This window comes from Trachurus trachurus (genome assembly GCF_905171665.1).
Source record: "Trachurus trachurus genome assembly, chromosome: 17".
Taxonomy (NCBI): domain Eukaryota; kingdom Metazoa; phylum Chordata; class Actinopteri; order Carangiformes; family Carangidae; genus Trachurus; species Trachurus trachurus.
In genome coordinates this window covers 5,955,262-5,977,294 of record NC_139900.1, presented here as the reverse complement: position 1 = coordinate 5,977,294, position 22,033 = coordinate 5,955,262, and the positions used below count along the sequence as shown (strand labels likewise).

At 41.9% G+C, this 22,033-nt stretch overlaps 1 protein-coding gene across 1 annotated transcript in view; it reads right to left on the bottom strand.

Annotated features, from left to right (window-relative positions):
- Positions 1-22,033, bottom strand: part of LOC311000200 (solute carrier organic anion transporter family member 5A1-like) — a gene marked incomplete at its 3' end in the record, with an annotated part of 34,942 nt that continues 12,909 nt past the window's right edge. The window contains exons 2-9 of the mRNA XM_083990851.1: positions 21,771-21,903; positions 19,764-19,990; positions 16,454-16,618; positions 9,934-10,132; positions 4,225-4,384; positions 3,127-3,371; positions 1,641-1,705; positions 1-539 (exon numbers count right to left, since the gene is read on the bottom strand). Coding sequence (XP_083846977.1) covers positions 1-539; positions 1,641-1,705; positions 3,127-3,371; positions 4,225-4,384; positions 9,934-10,132; positions 16,454-16,618; positions 19,764-19,990; positions 21,771-21,903 — 1,733 coding nt within the window. The remainder of the gene's footprint in view (positions 540-1,640; positions 1,706-3,126; positions 3,372-4,224; positions 4,385-9,933; positions 10,133-16,453; positions 16,619-19,763; positions 19,991-21,770; positions 21,904-22,033) is intronic.

Here is a 22,033-nt window from a genome sequence, read left to right as displayed (position 1 = left end):
TCAGACTCGCACCGAGACGTGATCCAGCGACTGGGCCGACGCCGCTGCGGTGGCCGTAGGCGGAGGAGGAGGAGGAGGAGGAGGAGTTATTGCTTTCAGCTCGTTGCCGGGGCAGCTCTGGGTGCTGACGCCGCGGTTGAGGGCGCCGGCGCGCGGCGGGGCGTTGGCGGGCAGCGCGGCGGCGCCGGCGGCAGCGTTGGGGTCGGTGCTGCGCGGGATGTTGACGGGGCAGGAGCGCGTGCGGGCGTGGCCCTTGTGGCCGCCCGGGTGGCAGACCAGGCTGCCCACGGTGTCGGCGGGCGACAGGTGGCGCTTCAGCCAACGCTCCACGCGCTCCTCCTTGTACTTGATGGAGTACCAGGTGAGGAAGATGAAGAGGAAGCCGAAGAACTTGAGGCTGGCGGCGAGGCCGAAGTAGACGAAGCGCAGCGAGGTGACGTCGTACTCCCAGCAGGAGCCGTGGACGCCGCAGTCCTGCTGCCACAGCATGCAGGTGGTGTCGATGACGGCGCCGAAGTAGATGGGCGTCGGGATGTAGGCTGAGAGGAGGAGAGAGGAGGAGGAGGAGGAGAGGAGGAGAGGAGGAGGGGAAAACATGGAGGAGCAGTGAGATACATTAGACCAAACTGAGAAAATTGAAAAAAACAAAACATGAGAAAAATAAGAAAAGAGATAAAGCAACAATAAAATAAAAGAAAAAGAATATTATCTTTCCCTAGCATTAGTACAGAGCATTAAAGGAGAATTTTACAATCTGGACCTTATTTCTAGCATAAAATACAATCATTTACTCACCCAGATAACTTTGGTGTCATTACAAGTCGTTCCGACAAAATAAGATCCAGCCGAGAGCCGCGTATATCCGTTCACCAATATTTAGTTATGATAGGCTAGTGCTACTCCCCTCTGAGTCCAGGGTTAGCTGTTATCAACATCCGGAGTCTGTAGGTTGACCTACTGACCTGACATCATCCAGGTCAGAGGTCAGTAGGTCAACCTACAGACCCCGGATGTTGATAACAGCTAACCCCGGACTCAGAGGGGAATAGCACTAGCCTATCATAACTAAATATTGGTGAAATTAACGAGTTTCGCGGCAGATAATGTGTTATTTAGAGGCTGCATTCTGCTGCCCTGTAGACTCCATTATACAGATATACGCGGCTCTCGGCTGGATCTAATTTCGTCAGACCGACTTGTAATGACACCAAAGTTATCTGGGTGAGTAAATGATCGTATTTTATACTAGAAATAAGGACCAGATTGTAAAAAAAAACGGCAATTCCCCTTTAATGGGTGAACAGATACTTTTTTAGCTGCTTTTAACGATATTGACATGGTCTCTGTTTCCTGCAGAAACAAACTTGAGGACTCATCGATCCTACGTTTCCCATGATGCAACAGAGAGTTGCCCTGACAGCAGCTGTGAGAAACGACCTGTCAATCAGACCCCGTTCCCCCTCCCCACTCCTCAATCAGCAGTTGGTGCGTTCACAGTCAGCGCGTTTATCTGACAACTCTGATCGCCCTCTGGCTGATGCAGCTTCTTTTTTTAAAAACCTTTTTGTTTTAGACTTTCTCTTTTTTTTCCAGGGCGTCAGGAACAAATTAAAATCTGGTGCTGAAGTGACTCGACTCACCGAGAGTCCTGAGGAGAACGAACTGCATTCCCAGAGCGAACGGCCGCTCCTGCTCCGCCACAGACCTGCAGCAACGAGAAGAAACCACACAGCAGCTGTTACCGACTGTCATGAACAAACCGGGTGCTGCTGTTCAACACTGAGAAACACTGATGTAAAAACCCCTTGGAAATTAAAAGATTCATAAATGTGTGCATGAAGAGAAGGAAGTATTTACCACAGAAGAAACTGGTAACAACTGTTTATTACCAGAGCTTGAACATTTTAAAGACCAAACAAAGTTTCTAAGACCAGAACAGGGATTTAAGATAAAGAGTAAAATTGTATGTCAACCACATAAATAATCTGTTGATAAAGAATTGATTAATTTATTACGTGTATATCTTATTATATGTATATATACGTATACAGCTCTGCAAAAAAATGAAGAGACCACTTGAACATATAAACACATATATATAGGTGTTTTGTTTTATTCTATAAACTACTGACAACATTTCTCCTATTGTCATTTAGAGCATTTATTAACTGGTCAAAATAACCCCCCCAAAAAAGAAAAAAAGATGCAGTTGAGTTTTCAGAGTTGGAATAAAACTGCTAAGAAAATAATTTAATATTCATTTTCAAACAACACAACACTAATGTTTAATTTAGGAAGAGTTCAGAAATCAACGTTGGTGGAATAATCTACATTATTTTATCCCAGCAGTGGTTTTTATAATCTTCCTTGTTAAATATGATATCAGGTGATCACGTGATCAGTGCGTCATTAAAGGAATACTTTAATTCACCAATTGTCTACTCACCGTCTCCGAACCCTTCCTTGGCATGACAGTGAGTAGGCCTAGACGATTGGTGAATTACCAATTTTGGGTGAAGTATCCCTTTAAGTAGAATGAGATGAACTTCTGTTGTAATGCTAATGCTAATTTATTAAGAACAATTTGGAGTGGTCTCCCAGTTTTTTTCCAGAGCTGTATATGAACAACAACCAAAAATAACTCCATTTAAGTTGAACTTGATGTCGATGTTACGTTTGTTTTTCTTTATTTCTGTTCTTTTTTCTGCGTGGTAAAGTGAACTTACTGTAAATACATATTGAAATGTACATGTTTATGTTTGTCAATGAAGGTCAATAAAAGGAAATAAAAATAATAATAACTCTAAATATGTGTGAATAGAAGTGTAATAGGGTTAATTAACGACTGGAAAAGCTCTGTATAAATGGAGTCTATTAAACACTTCAAGGCCAAATATTACATTTTCAATTGATTCGATGTCTATGAGTATGAAACAGGAAACAAGGACTGGGTTTATGATTTAATGAAGTTGAAAAATGTTTGATTTTTCAGCTAAAGTTCGACTCATTTGGACCAAAAGAGAAGTAAAACATGTTAATAAAATCTGAGCTAATAATAAAATAGAAATACAAGAAATTTCCAGGTTTGTTCTGAAAAAAATATTTTTTTTGGAGGTGAACTCGTACCTGAGCGTGACGATGATGGCGGAGGGCTGAGCGCAGGCAGTGATGAGCGTGACGATGAAGAGGAAGATGAGGAAGGGGATGAGGGTGCTGCAGGTGCGGTCGCACTTCCCCGACACCGCGTAGCCGTTCTCGTTCAGGTAGGTCTTCACGATGACGAGCTGCAGCTGGTTGCTGCCCTGACCGCTGGACGACGGCGTGATGACCTGTCGACTCTGGACGCAGGCGCAGTCCGAGTAGTTACGGATCTGGAGGGAGGAAAGAAAGAAGGGAGGGGACCATGAAGAAGAGGAGGAGGAGTGACGGCTTCTCTCAGACTCTGCACTTTTAAATTTTAGTTCAATCAAGTGACAGTAAATGTGTAATTTTCCAAAATATTCATCGCCTCCTTCGTTTTATTTTGAAGGGTCGAACCATGGGAGGATCTCTGCTCTGATTGGCTGACTGTTTTCTAAAGTGATCCAATAAAAAACTAGAGCAGATTTCAAAATAAAACACTCAGAGAAACCAAATCCTGCATAGTTTTTGATGATGGTGGGTCCAGGTGGTGAGGGGGCGGGGCTTTGTTGTGACATCACAAAGTGACAGGAAGTCCTGACGGCTGGTTTAAAGGCTCAGTTTCTGAATACAGGCTGTGTGCATTTCTCTGTGGACTGAGGCTTTGATACTTTCACAGTATTAATATAGATCCTAGAGCTGCTTTATAATCACACTACACATGGACATCTACCTTTATACTGTATGGAGCTTTAATACAAACATCTACCTTTATACTGAATGGAGCTTTAACACAAACATCTACCTTTATACTGTATGGAGCTTTAACACAAACATCTACCTTTATACTGTATGGAGCTTTAATACAAACATCTACCTTTATACTGTATGGAGCTTTAACACAAACATCTACCTTTATACTGTATGGAGCTTTAATACAAACATCTACTTTTATACTGTATGGAGCTTTAACACAAACATCTACCTTTATACTGTATGGAGCTTTAACACAAACATCTACCTTTATACTGTATGGAGCTTTAATACAAACATCTACCTTTATACTGTATGGAGCTTTAATAATAGTAATAATAATGATCTTACCCCGCTGCTGTCGTTGGCCACGCTGCTGCAGCCGGCCAGGCAGGGGTTAAAGTACGTGATGCCGTCGGAGCCACAGACCGGAGCGTACTCGTGGATTTTGCAGCCACAGTTCACATTACAACCTCCCGTCAGGTTCCTCTGGGTCATGGTGAGAGTCGGTCTGCAACGAAGAAAGTGACGAGATTAAAAACTAAACTTTACTTTTACTATTATTTCATCACATGTAGCAGTGAGTGAGTCTCCGTTGTTGTCATTTGCTGCACAATAATACCTTAAAAAAAGCCGATAAACATTCAACAATTTAAAATCATCTCCATAATGGATGGTATCACATCATTTATGATATATTTGTGATGGAAAGAATCGATTTCTCAGTAAGGCTTCAGCAATCCAAATTCAACTAGACATCTGGACGAAAAGGAAAATGTATATTTTCCTAAAACGCCCTTCTTTTGTTTAAGTTTCTTTTTATATCATAAGGATTACTTGATTTATTTTCTTCTATTATTATTATAATAAAAAAACATCCCAAGTTCATGTGTTATTTCATAAAATGCTTTGTTAAAGCAGTACTAAAGAACTTTCAGTTTGGCGGCGTCTGTGGACCAAAGCGGTAGTGTTTTGCCTGAAGGAAGACTCCATTTCCCATGAACACTAGTGTGAAGCCCTGTAAATATCCTGCATTAAAATTAACAGAAGACATCAAAACTAAGTTTCTGTTTCCAGTGGATCATTTCAAAGTGAAAACACAAACATAATCCATTGCTTAAGTGCTGTTTTGCCTGTTCCCTCCTTGTTGTGACTCGCAAAAGTGAAAGTGAAAGTAAAGTGAGAGCAGAGTTCCTACCATGCTCCTCAAAGTTGCTTAGTGCCAGAGAAAGAGATACAGACCATAATGATACAGACCCCCTCAGACCACGACAGAGGTGTCATTCAACTTGTTGTAAGTCGATGTATCATCACAAAAGTTATGAAAATATTTTATGAAGGTTGAAAAGTTCCTTAGTGTTGGTTTAAAAGGGAAAAAGAAAAAACATCTACATAAGCAGCTGAGGCTTATGGGTATTGTAGTTTCTTCAGCCATGAAAAAACGGACCAAGTTAATAATAATAACATCCTCTCTATTCAACCCAAACATTTCAAACGTTTCCATTATAAACAGTGATCATTCATAGTTATCTATTTACTGACGTTTAGTGGTTTGTATGTTGGATGTGCGTTTAGCCGCCCTGTAACATGTTGTGTTTGCACTGATCTACATTTACAGCTCAGGCTGAAAGAAATTTGGCCTCTACTTTTTATTATTATTATTTTTTGGTCAGCATTCATTTTCATGCCAATCTGTGGTTGTTGAAATGTTTCACATACTTTTAAAATACACAAACAGGCGAGCGAGCAGCCAACACCGCCGCCATCGCTGCAGCCAAGGCTTAAAAAAACAAAACAAAAAAAAACATTAATGAACTGGAGAAACAGCAGCGACTTTAACTGATATCGATTTGGTGAAAGTGCTTAATGGACACCGAGAAAGAAGCACAGCAAAAAAAACTGATAAGGAAGGAAAAAGACAATAATGAGGAGAGACAGAGAGGAAAAGATGGAAGCACAGAGGAGGAAGAGAAGGAGATAATAAGGAAGAAGAGGAAGAAGAGTGAAAGAGGAAGAGAACAAGAAGGAGGGATTTAAAGGGATAGTTCACCCAAAATTCAAATTTCACTCATTATCTACTCCCCCTCATGTGGACTAAGGGCTGAGAGAAGTTTCAGAGTCCTCCGTGGCTTCTCTGAGTTACAGGGGGTCTCGGCGTAGCAGTGCATGTCCATATAACGGTTGCAAATGGATACCAACTGTCTTTGTAACAAAGAGACACACCAAAAAACATCCAAATACCTCCATGCTGCTCGTATGTAATGTCCGCCTTGTATTGAAGCCCCGAAATGCGAAATTGTTCCGAAAAAAATTAAAAAGTTTATATTTCAAGCTTGTTTTGTAACAGAAGCTCCTCTTCCCGGTTCGTCCAAATTGGAATTATAGACTTATTAAATTTTTTCGGAACAATTTCGCATTTCAGGGCTTCAATACAAGACGGACATTACATACGAGCAGCATGGAGGTATTTGGATGTTTTTTGGTGTGTCTTTTTCTTACGAAGACAGTTGGTATCCATTTGCAACCGTTATATGGACATGCACTGCTACGCCGAGACCCCCTGTAACTCAGAGAAGCCACGGAGGAAAATTTCAATTTTGGGTGAACTATCCCTTTAAAAACAACTAGAGGAGGACAGACAGAGTAGAAACCGAAGCAGCAGAGGACGGAGAGAGAGACGCGGCCGGCGGCCAGGGGTCCTCTCCTCCAATCTGTCCTTGGACCTCGTCCATCGTTGCCATGTCATCGCTGCATCCAATAGGAGAAAACGCCTCCATTTACTGGCTCCTCGTCTCTTATCCTGCTCTGATCTCAACGCTCGTTTCCTCCCCGACGTCGCCACAGATGGGACGACGGATAAAAAAAACTAAAAAAAAAACTAAAAAAAACTATAAAACACGACCTCTGATTCTGTCAGTGAAGGGAAATGATTTATTTAACACGACAGTCGGTGAAACGGAAACGTCTCGATTGAAACGAGAATCAAACCGTTGGGATCAGGAGGAGGAGGAGGAGGAGGAGGAGGAGGAGGAGGGGGAGGAGGAGGAGGAAGAGGAGGAAGAGGGGGAGGAAGAGGAGGAAGAGGAGGAGGGGGAGGAGGAGGAAGAGGAGGACGGTGGGAGAGGAAGGAGGGGAAGGAAGAAGGAGGAGGAGAAGGAGAGAGGAAGAGGAGGAGGGGGAGGAGGAGGAAGGAGGGAAAAGAGAAGGAGGAGAAGGAGAGAGAAAGAGGAAGACGAGGGGGAGGAGGAGGAGGAGGAAGAGGATGAGGATGGATGGAGAGGAGAAGGGGAAGAAAGAGAAGGAGGAGGAGTAAGAAGGAGGAGGGAGGAAGAGGAGGAGGAGAGAGGAAGGAGGAGGAAGGAGGAGGAGGAGGAGGAGGAGGAGGAGGAGGAGGAGGAGAAGGAGGAGGAGGAGGAAGAGGAGGAGGAGGAGGGGAAGAGGAGAAGGAGAGAGGAAGAGGAGACGGAGGATAAGGAAAGAGGAGGAAGAGGGGGGGAGGAAGAGGAAGGAGAGAGGAAGAGGAGGAGGAGGAGGAGGGGAAGGAAGAAGAAGGAGGAGGAGTAAGAAGGAAGAGGAAAAGGAGGAGAAGGAGAGAGGAAGAGGAGGAGGTGAAGGAAGAAGAAGGAGGAGAAGGAGAGAGAAAGAGGAAGAGAACGTAGGGAGAGGAGAAGGGGAAGGAGGAGGAGGTGAAGGAGAGGGGAAGAGGAGGAGAAGTAGGGAGGAAAGAGGAAGAGGAAGACAAGGGGGAGGAGGAGGAGGAAGAGGAGGGGGAGGAAGAGGAAGGAGAGAGGAGGATGGAGGGAGAGGAGAAGGAAGAGGAGGAGGAAGAAGGTAAAGGAAGAGGAGGGAGGGGGAAGGAGGGAGAGGAGAAGGAGGAGAGGAGGAGGGGGAGAAAGTGAAGGAGGAGGAAGGAGGGAGAGGAGGAGGAGAAGAAGGAGGAGGAAGAGGAGAAGGAGAGAGGAAGAGGAGGAGGAGGGGGAAGGAGGGAGAGGAGGAGGAGGGGGGGAGGAGGAGGAAGAGGAGGAGGAGAAGAAGGAGGAGGAGGGGAAGAGGAGGAGAAGGAGAGAGGAAGAGGAGGAGGGAAAAGAGAAGGAGGAGAGGAGGAGGAAAAAGGATGTGTTTTTAAAACAGGTAAAGAGAGTAAATCTCTACTTTCAGACGTCATAAACAAAGATCAATAATCAGTATTAGTAATATATCAGTATTGATCTCTTGGTGCTTCAGACTGAGGACGACGACGACGACGGTAAAAGCTGCGTCTAGATATCGAGTCCAAACGTCAGCGACACTGTTCCTGTAGTTTATTATTTATTTGCCTTTCTGTTTGTTTCATATTTGCCGCTGCTTCAGAAAAGGATGAGGTCATCATTTCTCTATATTTCTGTTACTGTCACTGAACCCTCGCTCAAAAATGTTTAAAAACAGCTCAGAAAATAACATTTTTTGTTGCTGTTGAGGATCATTCAGTCTTTTAATGCTTAGTTTAGTTTAGTTTAGTTTGCATGGTCATATACAATGCAAATTTCGTTTGGCAGTCTCCTGTAGCAGAAAAAACAATTAAAAAGTTAAAAACATAAAGTGCACCAAGGGTCAATAAATAATCAAATATCAACAGTATTAAATCTATAGATCCCACAGGAGAGGCTGCTGTAATAGCTTTTAATTATAAGGAAAAGTGTGGAGAGTAGAAACTCTCACAAAGGACCAATATCTAACAAACTTAACAAAGTGGAAAAAGTAAGAAACTGGACGATGTAAGACCACGTCCACATGGAAACACAAACGGGGCGAAACCAGATACTTCTCTGTGTTCAGGCCGGTCATCCACCTAGACGGCGTTTCTGGTCCTTAAAATATTTTCCAAAACCTCCCTCTGGGCAGTCCACTTTTCAAAACATCGTTTTCACATTTACTTGTGGAGAAGGAAAACTGAGTTTCCGTTTGCACAGAGCGCTGGGTCGCATGGAGCTGCTGGAGAAGCAGGTCGGCAGAGCGGATCAGTATTATCTGCTGCTTTCTGCATGCGTGTCGCACCTACACGTAATGGATTTGTGTGTGCAAAAGACAAATATGCACAATTTCTTTGTGTTTTTTATATGCAATGATAATAAATCTATCTATCTATCTATCTATCTATCTATCTATCTATCTATCTATCTATCTATCTATCTATCTATCTATCTATCGTTCTATCTATCGTTCTATCTATCGTTCTATCTGTCGTTCTATCTATCTATCTATCTATCTATCTATCTATCTATCTATCTATCTATCTATCTATCTATATATCTGTCTATCTGTCTATCCATCCATCTATCTATCTATCTATCTATCTGTTGTTCTATCTATCTGTCTGTTGTTCTATCTATCTATCTATCTATCTATCTATCTATCTATCTATCTATCTATCTATCTATCTATCTATCTATCTATTTAGATTTTCTTTAAAGGTGCTGGTGTGGATGTGAATTGTTTTGGAAAACCTCTGTTTGCAAAATCTACCTGTATACGTGTGGACACGGCCTAAGAAGTAGAGACTGTGGAGACTGAGTGATGGATGAATTGTCTTCCAAAGGCTGATGTGAATAAAGATTTCCCCAAAAAAAGAAAAGAAAAAAAGAAAACATGGCTGCAGAGAGAGAGAGAGAGAGAGAGGGGGGGGGTTTCTGGGACACGAGGCCTTACGACCCCACCCAGGATTAGACGGATGGACTCACACATCCAGCTGAGTCCGGGGCCGACGTCCTCCCCCTTTGTTTTAGGGCAGAGGACGGGTTAGAGGAGAAGATAGCGGTCACGGTGTGTGTGTGTGTGTGTGTGTGTGTGTGTGTCTTTATCTAACCCTCCCTTCACTCTCCATCTGTTTATCTCCTCTCCTCCTTCCTTCATCCTCCACCTGTGTTTTTCTGCTTCGCTCCGTCTCCCACAATAAAAAAAAACGCCAACCCTCTCTGAGTAAATTTCCAATTCAGATCAGACACAGAACAGTTTGGCGCCGTCAGCAGCGATGCGTGACGACCCTCCCTCCCCCTCCTCCTCTTCCCCTCCCTCCCTCCTCACCCGGTGGTGTAGGGGATGTTGATTCCTCCGAGGTTGATGCTCTCGCAGCCCACGATGAACAGCGTGGAGAAGCAGAGCAGCGACACGCCGCTGCAGATCATGGCGAGCTTGGCCGACTCGCGAGCTCCCAGCTTCAGCTTCTTGATGATGTAGCCGCCCAGCACGATGCCGACGCCGGCGCTGGGCACGATGATCACACCTGGAGGAGAAGCAGACAGGACAGGTGTGTTAGTGAGAGGTCACTTAGTTCATAGACTGCTTTGTTAATTACTGTAAAGGGACATTCTGTAGGAATTACTCCCATCTAGCGTTGTGGTTGTAGATAACAAGCAACTCAATCATATTTTTCATGCTGCATTCACGTGAAATTGGGCAGACGGACGACAGCCGCTGCACGTAACGGCATAAACAAGCCTCTATGTAAACAAGTGGTCCGTCAGCACGAGGCAAAACAATACACGTGACAATATGTTGTCATGGTGATGTCGTATTAGACTATTAATAGTTTTGTTTGGAATTTTTTTTTTTCCGCACCAGAATTTTTAAAAATTATTATTATTATTTTTTATTTTTTTACACTTTATTATTTTATTTTACTGCAACTTTATTGCTATCATCATTGTTATCATTCTTCATTCAATTTTTGACATTTATTCATTTATCTTATTCTTTTATTTCTTTCTATCTTTATTTATTTGTATCTTGTTCTGTGTGCATCTGCTCTGGTTCTGTTCCCCTTTTTTATTTTTATTTTTTTTATTGTGGTCTTGTTCGTTAGTACTGTCTATCGTTTATCTACCACACTCCCTTGTGCCCTGTATTATTCACTATGTTTTTTGTTTTTTTTCTTTCCTAATGTTTTGAGGAATTAAATCAAATTTTGATCAAAAAAAAAAAAAAAAATGGTGATGTTGTATTGTTTAGCTGATCCACGTTTTACCGGCTTTCTCTGGACTTCTGTGACTAAAATGACATCTAGTTTGTTAGCGACGGCCGTCTGCCCGACTGCAGGTGAATGCAGCATCAGTGTAACGCTCCATTCCTCCTCGCTGCGTTACCACGGTGACTTCTCACAGACGCCACCTCCACCTGAGCCGACAGCTCCGGTGTCTCCGCTGAGTTTCCGTGGTTTCCTACCGTCACGCTGCCACTGAACGTAAAAACATGGCGACACGACATGGCAGCAGCACCGAGCTTACCTGCTCCATGGAGATATGAATGATATGAACGGCTCATTCAGAGCTGAAAGGAACACTTCAGTTTGTTGATGGGGGGATTACTGGTTAATGAAAAACAGACTTTTGAACAGAATAATCGATTTTCCTGAATAGATAACAAGAGAAGTTACACAATGTCCCTTTAAAGTAGCGTCAAAGTAACGTCTGTGATTATCAATATCTGTCAATATATTGATAGATAGTGATCAAACCAGGCTGGTGAGTCTTTCTGTATTTTCTGTATTGTCGCCTCTCTGTTCCTCTGTTGCCTTAAAACCCATCAACAGATAAAATGTCTATTCTGTCAATTCCTGTGACACGTCAACAGTACCGTACTTTCCGGACTATTGAGCGCACCTGAGTATAAGCCGCACCAGCTAAATTTTAAAAAGAAAATACATATATAGGCTGCACCTGAATATAAGCTGCAGGTTTTCATGTCGTAACATGAGATATTTACACAGAAAGACAGTAGGGAACTGTGCAAGTTCGCTCGCTTTTCCACTGTTTTGGTTACGCTCCTCTCGCCCATGTGCATTTGTTTACAACGAAGCCGGCGAAAAATCAATAAATGGAGCGGTGGATAACGTTACATGACATATACGATGTTACGGTGCATGTGTTTGTGTAGATTTGACCGTCATGAACAAAAAATTGCGGGTTTCGGAGCATGTTTGTGTTGCGGTGTGCAGAGACGAGAGCTGGGACACCGGGCGGGGAAAAAAAGTAGCGGCTTATAGTCCGGAAAGTACGGTATATTGTGTATTTTTCAGTTTCATTCTTAAAACTTATTTGCAAAAGTCGAGGCGGCATTAGTACAGAATTATACAGAGTGAACACACACAGGTCAATTGCAAGGTTGGTTTTCAGCCATGAGACGCCAGGTAGAAGGGAGTCGTAACAAGTCACAAGTCATGTAGTTAACTATCACTATTACTCCTGAGCTTTTTAATGAAGGTAAAGATGTAGCATAGCCACGGGAGAAATCCTGCTTAGTTCCTCTTTAAAAGCTTTGACAGTTCACCTGATGTTCAACTGGGAGGGACAAAACAGTAACGGTACTGTAGCTACGTTTTATTTTTTTTGTGTGAAACAAGCAGAGATTCTCAAAGTCATGTTTCACTTTCAACAAGAAATTGAATCAGCTTTATTTACATCGACTACATCGATGATGAGACAAACCCTAAAGAAAATGCAGCAACAACAGCCGCCTCCGACCGTTAACTAAGACAGCACATATTTCCAGTGCAGGTAGGTAGGTGGCCCCCCGAGGGGAGCGGAGCCTCCAGCCCCGGCTCAGTCAGAGTCAGAGTCGCTGCCTTTTTTTTTTTCAGTGGGTGTTAGATAATGTTGTGTCCTGACGTGTGCAGCTTTCTGTGTCCGGGTGTAAATCTGTGTTTCTGTAAATGCAGACGGTTCGGTCGGACGATTTCCCTTTAGAGCGAATTCTGGAGATTCCTGTCTCCTCCTGTCTCTGTGAGAAAAGATCTAGAGCCAACGGAGCAGCAGCTGTTGTTGCTGTTGTTGTTGCTGTTCAGGGGGAAATAAAAATAGGAAGTCCTTTTGCTAAACGGGCAGCGACCAACCAATCTGTCTTTCCAGGAAAACTCTTGACTGGGTAAAGCCTCTCCGGGAAAAACAGATGCACATGCAGCATCTCTCTTTCACTAACTGAAAATCAAGCAGAAGCACACATAACACGGCTTCCTGGTGCCGGCACAGGGACACGGAGTGATTCAGCATCCGCCGAGGGAATACGACCGAACACCCAGTGCCTTGCTCTACCCACTCAGCCAACCGCCGGATCCCTGGGAGCGATGTGATTCTCACTCCCGGGAGGTTGGCATTGTATGAAAATATGTGCGAGTGGCAGTTTTAATCAGAGGCTCCGCGGCACGGCGGCCCACTCCACCTACAGCTGAGACAGTTATGTAAGTGTCGACACACGGAAAAACATTTCCAAGATGGAATCTCTCTGGACAGCATCGATATAGAAAATAAAAAACTGTATAAATGGATGTTTCTGCAGTTTTTAAAAATGAAAACTTTGAACCAATCACAGAACTTTTTGTGTTGAAAGTACCAGGGGACTAATGCTGTCCGTGCTGCACTTTGACACCATGTAATAATTTTGTCCATTTAAAATGTAATAAAGCCAATAACGTGCCAATAATGTAATAAAATGTTTGAGCCAATAACGTAATAACTTTATTTTGCCAACATTTGCCACATTTTATGTCATAAGTTATTTCATTATTGGTCTTGTATTTAAAGGGATAGTTCAACATTTTGACAAATTGGCCCATTGCCATAATCCCTATAGTCATAGCAGTAGGTTCGTTACCTCTAATTGTCGGTACAATACATTTTTTTTTTCCCAAATGTTGGACTATCCCTTTAAAAAACCCTTTGAAAATGAAATAACTGGTGCCAATAATGTAAGAATATATAGAAGATGTCAATATGTTACAACTTGATGTGTCACAATGAGGTTGTTGATAACCTATTCTTACTTTTTCTGTTTGCAAACATATGTGAGAAACAGCCAAGCAAATGTCAAATGTTTCTTTAATTCTAGGCCAATAACGTAATAACCAGCCAATAATGTCATTTCTTATTACATTATTTGTTGGTTATTACATTTAAAATGGCCAAAATTATTACGTAATTGGCCGTGATGACATTTTGGGTTGCAACACAGCAGCAACCAACATAAACTCTTGAAAAGTGCATCGATTAAAAGTCACTGCCACTGTTATTTATTTCTCTTTTGGAGAAGGCATCAATTTTTTTTCCAAATGGAAGCTGCAAAAACTTCCGTAGGAAAAATTGAATGTCATGATGCAAATGTGTCCATCAAACCCACTAGAAGGGAAGCGAGCCGTCCTGATGTGGAAATGCTTTTCGCTATCAGTAGGCTGCAGTTCACCAAAAATAAAACCACAAGGAAATGTCATGAGGTCAGAGCGGAGCCTCTCGCCGCTCTCGGCTTATCAGACTGTGAGAGTCTCTGTCACTTCAAGATATCCTGCAGAAGCACTGAAGGCCTCCTCTGTCTGAGTGTATGTGTTTGTTTGCCTTTTTAACTTCTGTGACACTGAGATGAGCTCCACTGAAGTCAACAAAGACCTGACCTACTCTTTAGTGTGGCTGTCACAAACTCCTCTCAGCTCTCAGACGCTTAGGACGAGGATTATTATATCAGAAAATAAAAATGTTAATGGTTGTCAGTGGATTAAGAATCCTCTCCTTTTTGTTCATGACTGTTTAGGAAGAACTGGTTTGTATTCAGTTCTCCACGCTGAATCATGGGTGTAATGATCCAAATCGAAAGGAAGAAGGGTGTGTGTGACGACGCCATGGTGTTATATTATATTCTACCAATAAATTAAAAAAATAAATGACTTATACGGTTAACTTTCATATTATAATGCTCCCCGCTTTTCAAAATGTGTGAGCTCGATAGGCCTATCACTGCACATTTTGTTATGTGTTCTTATTGTTTCATTAAACTCAATGCCTTAAATGCAGCTATAAATAGACAACAATGCCTTTTTTTTATGTGTCAGGCATTGGGGATGCATCAGGTCGGGAAGTAGAAAGGGTCGGAAGCATGGCCTAAAAAGTTTGGGAATATAAGAGGTTTGGGAGCGGTGGATAACGTTATATAACATACAGTGTTACGATGTGTATATTTGTATAGTAACTGTTTATACAAAGATGCACTATGTTCACAGTTACCTGCTTTGAAAATTGACAATATTTTTTTATTTTTTATTTAATTGACATTGGGGTAGGCTATATGAATGAATGAATGAATGAATGAATGAATTATTTTTTATTCTCGTGTCATGCCACCACTGTGGCCCATCCCATATGGGATTACAAGACACATTTAATGACAAATACAACAAATTTGACAGTCCTTCCTGTTGGTATTACCTGCCACACAAGTGTGACACATAAATAAACAATTTAAGATTACTTTCAGTACTCATCTACTGTATACGCTCTTCGTCTCATTATCTATAAGACACAATTAGGACTTTATGAGGTCCGCACCTTTTACTTGGATGATATTTCAGTAACTGGACCTCATTGAATTTTAATCGAATACCCCTGTGTTAGGGCATCGACTTATGGCTCGGCTTCAACTGCACAACAGCCTGACAACGGCCGACCAGCATCTCTTATTGGTCAGAGACTCGTTCAACGGCCGATTGGTCCTCACTCCTCCCTGTCAACGCCAAACAACGAAGCTGAAAGGGATAGTTAAACATTTTGGCAAATTTGGCCCATCGCCATAATCCCTATAGTCATAGCAGTAGGTTCGGTACCTTTAATTGTCGGTGCAAGCTGTTTTTAGAACGGCGGAGCAGAGCCGTGAGCTGCTCAGAGCTACGCTACGGAGGCTCATGGGATTTCTTGGTTTCCCTCATCAAACTCATCAAATACACAATCCAACAACTCCACAACGCTCTGGTGGACAAGTTGTGACCTGCACATTCACCACGCTATGAGATAATAACACAACGTTACCAGACAGAGTTGTTTTAGAGGTAAATTCATGCAAAAATGTTGAATTATCCCTTTAAATTCTCCACGAGATGAATCTAAACTCGTACAGTGTGTCCTCGGCTTTTCCTTTGCCGACAAAAGCCTGACGTTAGCGCGCCTGAAGAGTCGACGTTCATTCAGTAGTTACTGTAGGTGTGATGTATATCAGCCTTTAAGCCTGTTTAAGCATTCAAGTGTTTCAGCATGTAACTGTGAGTGTATGTTAGAGCGTTTTAGTGCATGTGTGTGTTTCTAAATGTGTGTGTGCTGCACTCAGTGCTCCAGCTCGGTGTCCCAGGTGCCCCCTTCATTTGAAGACCAGCAGTGTCTTTATTATTAATGTGTGTTGGCTCGCAGCGACGGGCCGACAGACTCTCCTCTCCTCTCCTCTCCTCCTCTCCTCTCCTCTCCTCTCCTCTCCTCCTCTCCTCTCCTCCGATCCGCTCTGCTCTGCTCTGCTCTGCTCTCAGATAAAAACTGGCTGAACAGACAGAAAATAAAGTCCTGGGCGTCTCTGCTCTGTCTGCATCCTGTCTGGATTATTGCATGGGAGCTCACAGGAGGAGGAGGAGGAGGAGGAGGAGAGCGGTTCTGACGATCAAATACCTCCCAGGGTTTCATTCATGAGATGTAATGAGTGTGTGATTCACGGTAACAGAGTGACGAGGCCACTTCGGGCGTCGTGTCGTGTCGTGTCGTGTCGTGTCGTGTCGTGTCGTGTCGTGTGGTCGTGTCGTTCATCTCACCGGTGTAGATGCTGGCGTTGGAGGCCGGGATGCCGAACTGCGACTCGATGAACTTGGGGATGAAGGTGATGAAGGCGGTGACGATGGCGCTCTCCGCCGTGTAGGACAGGCTGACGAACAGGAAGGTCACGTTGCTGAGGATCCTCACTGCGGCTTTGGGCAGATCTGGAAGGAGGAGAAAAGGAGGAGAAAAGGAGGAGAAGAGGAGGAGAAGAGGAGAAGAGGAGGGAGGGATGACAGAGAAATGTTTATATTGTTTTGTTAGTTATCTGCTCCTGACATGTCGACTCTGATTATTCAGTCGGTGTTGCAGCGTTAGCATTCGCAGCTTTTTGGTAAGAGCTTTGAGTATTGTTCTGTTTACAAGACAAGAGGTTATAAATACTACATGTTAGCAATAAAAAAAACATACTTAGAATAACTTCTTCAAGTAAAACAAAAAGCTTCATAATATCTGCTTTAAATCCAGGAGTGAAGCCGACTGTATTCACTCATTATTTTCAATATTCATTCGTTTACGGATTCATTATCAATCATTTTCTCAACAGAATATCAGAAGACGGTGAGAAATGGCCTCAAATGTTAAATATTCAGTTCAATCTTTCAGTTTATGGTAAAACTAACTAAAAGAGTTACTCCAAATAAAGAATTTATTATTTATCTTCTGTCAATTGAGTAATTACGGTAATCAAATAAACTCTTTACCAACAAGTATTTAATCACTATATTTCTCTCACATTTTATAATAGTGTTGTTCAACACATCCAACACTCATCAATACAGTTTGTTCCTCTTTTTTTTTTAAGTTTAATTTATTTAAATGTATTTATATAGCACCTTAAAAGCAAAGAGCATTTGCAGCAAAGTGCTTCACGGTCAACAAGTCACATGAACCAACATCAATACAATGCAACAACATCATACACTTCAATTAATCAAAAGAAGAGATAAAAATGATTCAAACCCAGGGTTATCAGATGTATATTAAAAACAGATTAAGTGCTAATTAAAAGACAAAACATAAAAATAGGTTGCTATTCTTTTTCAAAATGTCCTCCTCCTTCCTCCATCACCAGCTCCAAATCACCGCTACTCCCAAACTAAATTAATTATTGTGCCACTTCTTGCAATGTGCCAAACAAAGTGCAGAAACACAACAAGGTGCAGTTAAAGTATATTAAAATACTATACTATAAAAGTGTGTTTTCACTTTGTTCATAAAACTGCTTCAAAACGCTCAATCTGACACCAGCAGCAGTAGAAACATCTGAGACACCAGGTCACATGTATGGACGCATGTCTGATCTTATAGAGCCGATGGAAACAGTGGATGTTTATACGGTGGCGAGGAAAAGTATGTGAACCCTCTGGAATGACCTAGTTTTAGTTTTCTGCATTAACTGGTCATAAAATGTGATCCGATCCAAGTCTAAGTCACAAGTATAGACAGAAACCATGTGCTTAACCTAATACTACACAAACATGTATAATATTTAATGTCATTATTGAACACATGCATTGAAAAGTCACAGTGCGAATGCCTCTAAATAAAAGCTACTTAGAGTCAGGGGTGAGGAAACCTGCAGTCCAATCAATGGATCTAGATTGGGGCCAAGGTTGAGCCACTTTGACCTATAAAGTCTAAAAGAGTTTTCTGTTCACAAGGAGCATCTGTGGATGTGAAGTAAGTTGACACCAAAGGCACGACGCAGGATGCTCTGTGAGGTTAAAGAGAACCCTATAGAGCAGTGATGAGAATAATGGCGTTATAAATAAACAGTGTTTATTAATCAAGTTACTGTTTCCCCTGTTATAATGCTGTTATCGTTACAATAAAATGCGCCGTTACTCAGCATCGTTACTATACTCAGCTCAGCAGCAAATCTGAATTTGATAGATGTCTGTTGCATCGTCCCACACAACAATGCAATGCAGTGTAGTGTAGGTGTTCAATGTTCATAATAATAAATTATTAAATGTCAATTTCATTCATTTAACATAAACAATGTTGAGTTTCATTACAGTTGAATTAAAAAGTTCCACTGGGGGGAGGGGTCCAAGTAATATGACATATTTGAGCATTTTATAAAAAAGTAACGCAATAGTTATCTTTCCTGGTAATTAGTTACTTTTATAATGTAGTAAATAGTTATACTAACCATAACTTTTACAACTTACTTTTTTAAAGTAACAGGCCCAACACTGCTATAGTGTAATAGATAAAGACTTGAAGAGGTCTAAGGACTAAAACACTCAGATAATGCGATTGGAAACCGATTTTCTTCTTCTTTTTTTTTGTCCAGAATACATGAATGGCATGTTAGTAGAGTCTAAACCCAGCAGAGCTCTGAGATCTACTGACTCAGGTCAGATAGTGGAGCTCAGAGTTCAGACCAGACATGGTGAAGCAGCATTTAGCTGTGATGCTGCTCACAAGTGGAACAAACTACCAGCAGAACTGAAATCAGCCCCAACTGTAAGCACTTTTAAATCCAGGTTAAAAACATTTCTCTTTTCACGTGCTTATAGCTGAGCTCTTTTTAATAACTTTATAGACTTTATCTATTTTATTTCATTTTACTTTTTTTTATTCTTCTTTGCTCCTGTTTTTAACTCTGTGTTTTTTGTTTTTATGCTGTTTTATGCTGTTCTTTTTTTTTAATGTTTTGTCTTTATGTAAAGCACATTGAGTTGCCTTGGTATAAAATGTGCTATATACAGTAAATAAAGATGCCTTGCCTTTCTTCGTCATGTAAACGTTTTAATCTGACTGAAACTGGACAGTGCATGTGTGCAACAGTAGAGATGGCAGAGAAGAGAAGCAGAGAAGCCGGACCGAACCCGGCCAAAGAGAAAAGACAAGGGACGAGATGCCCGACTCGAGCTATGATCATGAGACTGATAAGAACTGACTGAATTGTTGGGAAAGGTAAAACTATGTCATCTTAAACATCTTCTTTAAACTTTATCTATTTTCTTTTTCTTTTATTTGCTCTTGCTTTTAACTCTGTTTTTAGTGTTTTGTTTGTTTTTACTATCCATTTTCTTTTATTTTACTTTTATTTGCTCTTGCTTTTAACTCTGTTTTCAGTGTTTTGTTTGTTTTTATTCTGTCTTATGCTTCTTTTTTTAATGTTTTGCCTTTATGTAAAGCACATTGAGTTGCCTTGGTATGAAATGCGCTATATAAATAAAGATGCCTTGCCTTGCCTAAACAGCGTTCACACAATTTTTCTTCATGTCACAGTATGACATCATCACCATCACTGACACCATCAGCCCCAGTGCTTCCCGCCGGTAGGTACTGTACCTTTAATGTCCTTGCCGAAGCCCATGGAGGACGTGACGTTCTGGTTCTTGCCGTTGTTGTTGTTGCTCTTCTCCTTGAGCACGTCGTCGTCGCTCGACAGGTCGTCCATACTCAGCTTTTTCCTCCTCTTCTTCTTCTTGTGTCGGGGCGGCAGCTTCTTGGGGAAGGTGAACATGGGGAAGATGACCAGCAGCATCGCCACGGCGCACAGCAGGAAGCCGCTCCACCTGCACCCAGGAAACAGAGAACTTAAATAGTTATATCTTCCGACAAAACTTAAATCACTGATATGATGAGAACTGAACACTTAAAGCAGAAGTAAGCGATATTTTTGTGTTAATATAAGTCTTAAATAGTTATATCTTCCGACAGCAATCACTTATATAGAGTGTTTGGACCGAAACACGGGTCTGTCAGTCACTCTGCTCTGCTCTGAGCCCAGGAGAAAACTTTCCTCGTATCCTACAAGTTTTATCCAATGAGGAGAGAGAACGGCATAAAGGGGCGGTCCTCTCTGTGTGTGCAGCCAAGGGATGCGCGTGAATGTGGTGACGTAGGGACGAGGACCAATAGATCCATGACGAGGGCGGGGGCTGCTAACTCCAACGGCTGACAAGACGTTATGGTGCGTTCAAGGCAACCTGTAACTCGTGTTTTTCCGACCTGTGAAGTCGTACCAGTTCGATCTGGTACGAGTTCACGGGTTGGAAGTTACGAGTGGCCGTTATAGTGACTTTCACAGGTAAAACAGGTCGGAAAAACACGAGTGGGTTGCCTGGAACGCTACAAAGTCGTAAGTCGTGACTTGAAGCTGTAATTTATGGTTTCAAAAGCCTGCCTGGAACGCAGCATTAGCCAAAACGACCGGAACGCTTACTTCTGCTTTAAATATTCAGAATACAAGGAAATTACAGGAAGTTTCACGCTGCCAGAAAGGCGATCTAGATTTTTCGCTATTTCATCTTTTTTTGCTTCGTTTAGTTTGCACGTAAATAAATAAAAGTGACTGGCCCACTCATCCGTCCTCTTCCTGCCACCGTCACCTATAATTCATGTAGGAAGTCCGTGGCTCTCGGCCGCTGAGTCACAGGTTGTGATGCCAGTTAGAGGACGACATCACTGTGATCTGGAAATGTATGACTAACAGGACCTTTTCTTTTTTTCTTTTTAACTTCCCACTGTTTGATTTTTAAATGAGGTTAAGACACAATTTTCTGCCTTTCTACTTATTTTTTGGGGGAGGAAATGTCTCTGCTCATGTTGTGAGATGTCGATCACTTGGCGCTACATACGTAATTACAGATTACAGAGTACATCAATTAATAAATTAAATTCCAATTTTAGATTAGCTTCATCGGCCTCTGTATCAAGCCTCAATATCGACCTGCAGCACTTTAATCCATCGACCAGTGGCACTGCTGACTTTATTTCTTACATTTTCTGTAACAGACATCTCAAAGAAAGCATTATTGTCTTTAAAATAATAATAAAAAACTCAAAAATATCTGTTCACTTCTCCTCTTTAAATCCACACTCAAAACCCATCTGTTTCTGCAGTGCCAAATTTTAACCCGTTTTACATCTTGTGTATTTCTTAAAATGTTTTACTATTATGATTACTATCATTATTATTATTAAAAATATGGCGAGCAACAAACCCCATTGATCTTATTGATCTACAATTTCTGTGTCTTTCAGCTCCAAACCACCTATAAATCCTATAAAACCTTCAGTTCAAAGTTATTCCCTGAAATATCTAGACTTGGTCGTTTTAACCAAACAAACCTTACTTAACAGAAGAAATTGTGCATCTGTGTTGGACTATTTTTAGTGGTGGATTAATCCAGATTTGGTGCCGTAATCAGTATTTGTGTAAAAATGAACTACAGGTCTACAAAGCAACAGTGAAGGACTGACAATAATACACATTTTATAGTAATATAATGTCCAAACCTCCGTAGTTAAAGACTAAAATAACAGATAAACATACAGACAGATGTTTCTCACCAGTTGCCGATGAAGCGCGGGTCGCTCTGGTCGATGTTGACGACGGTTTTGGGGTCGACGTAGAAGCCGATGAGGACTCCTCCTAGTAAGTAACCGGCTGCTGGGCCCAGTGCTCCCATCACATACATGATGGCTGAGGAGAGGAAGGACACACACATGAAGACATAAGAATGGTGATCTAACGTCAAAGCTGCAATAACCACAAGTCTTCTAAATCCATCCAGCAGAAGTTAAGCACCATTATCACCATTATTTAAAGTGTT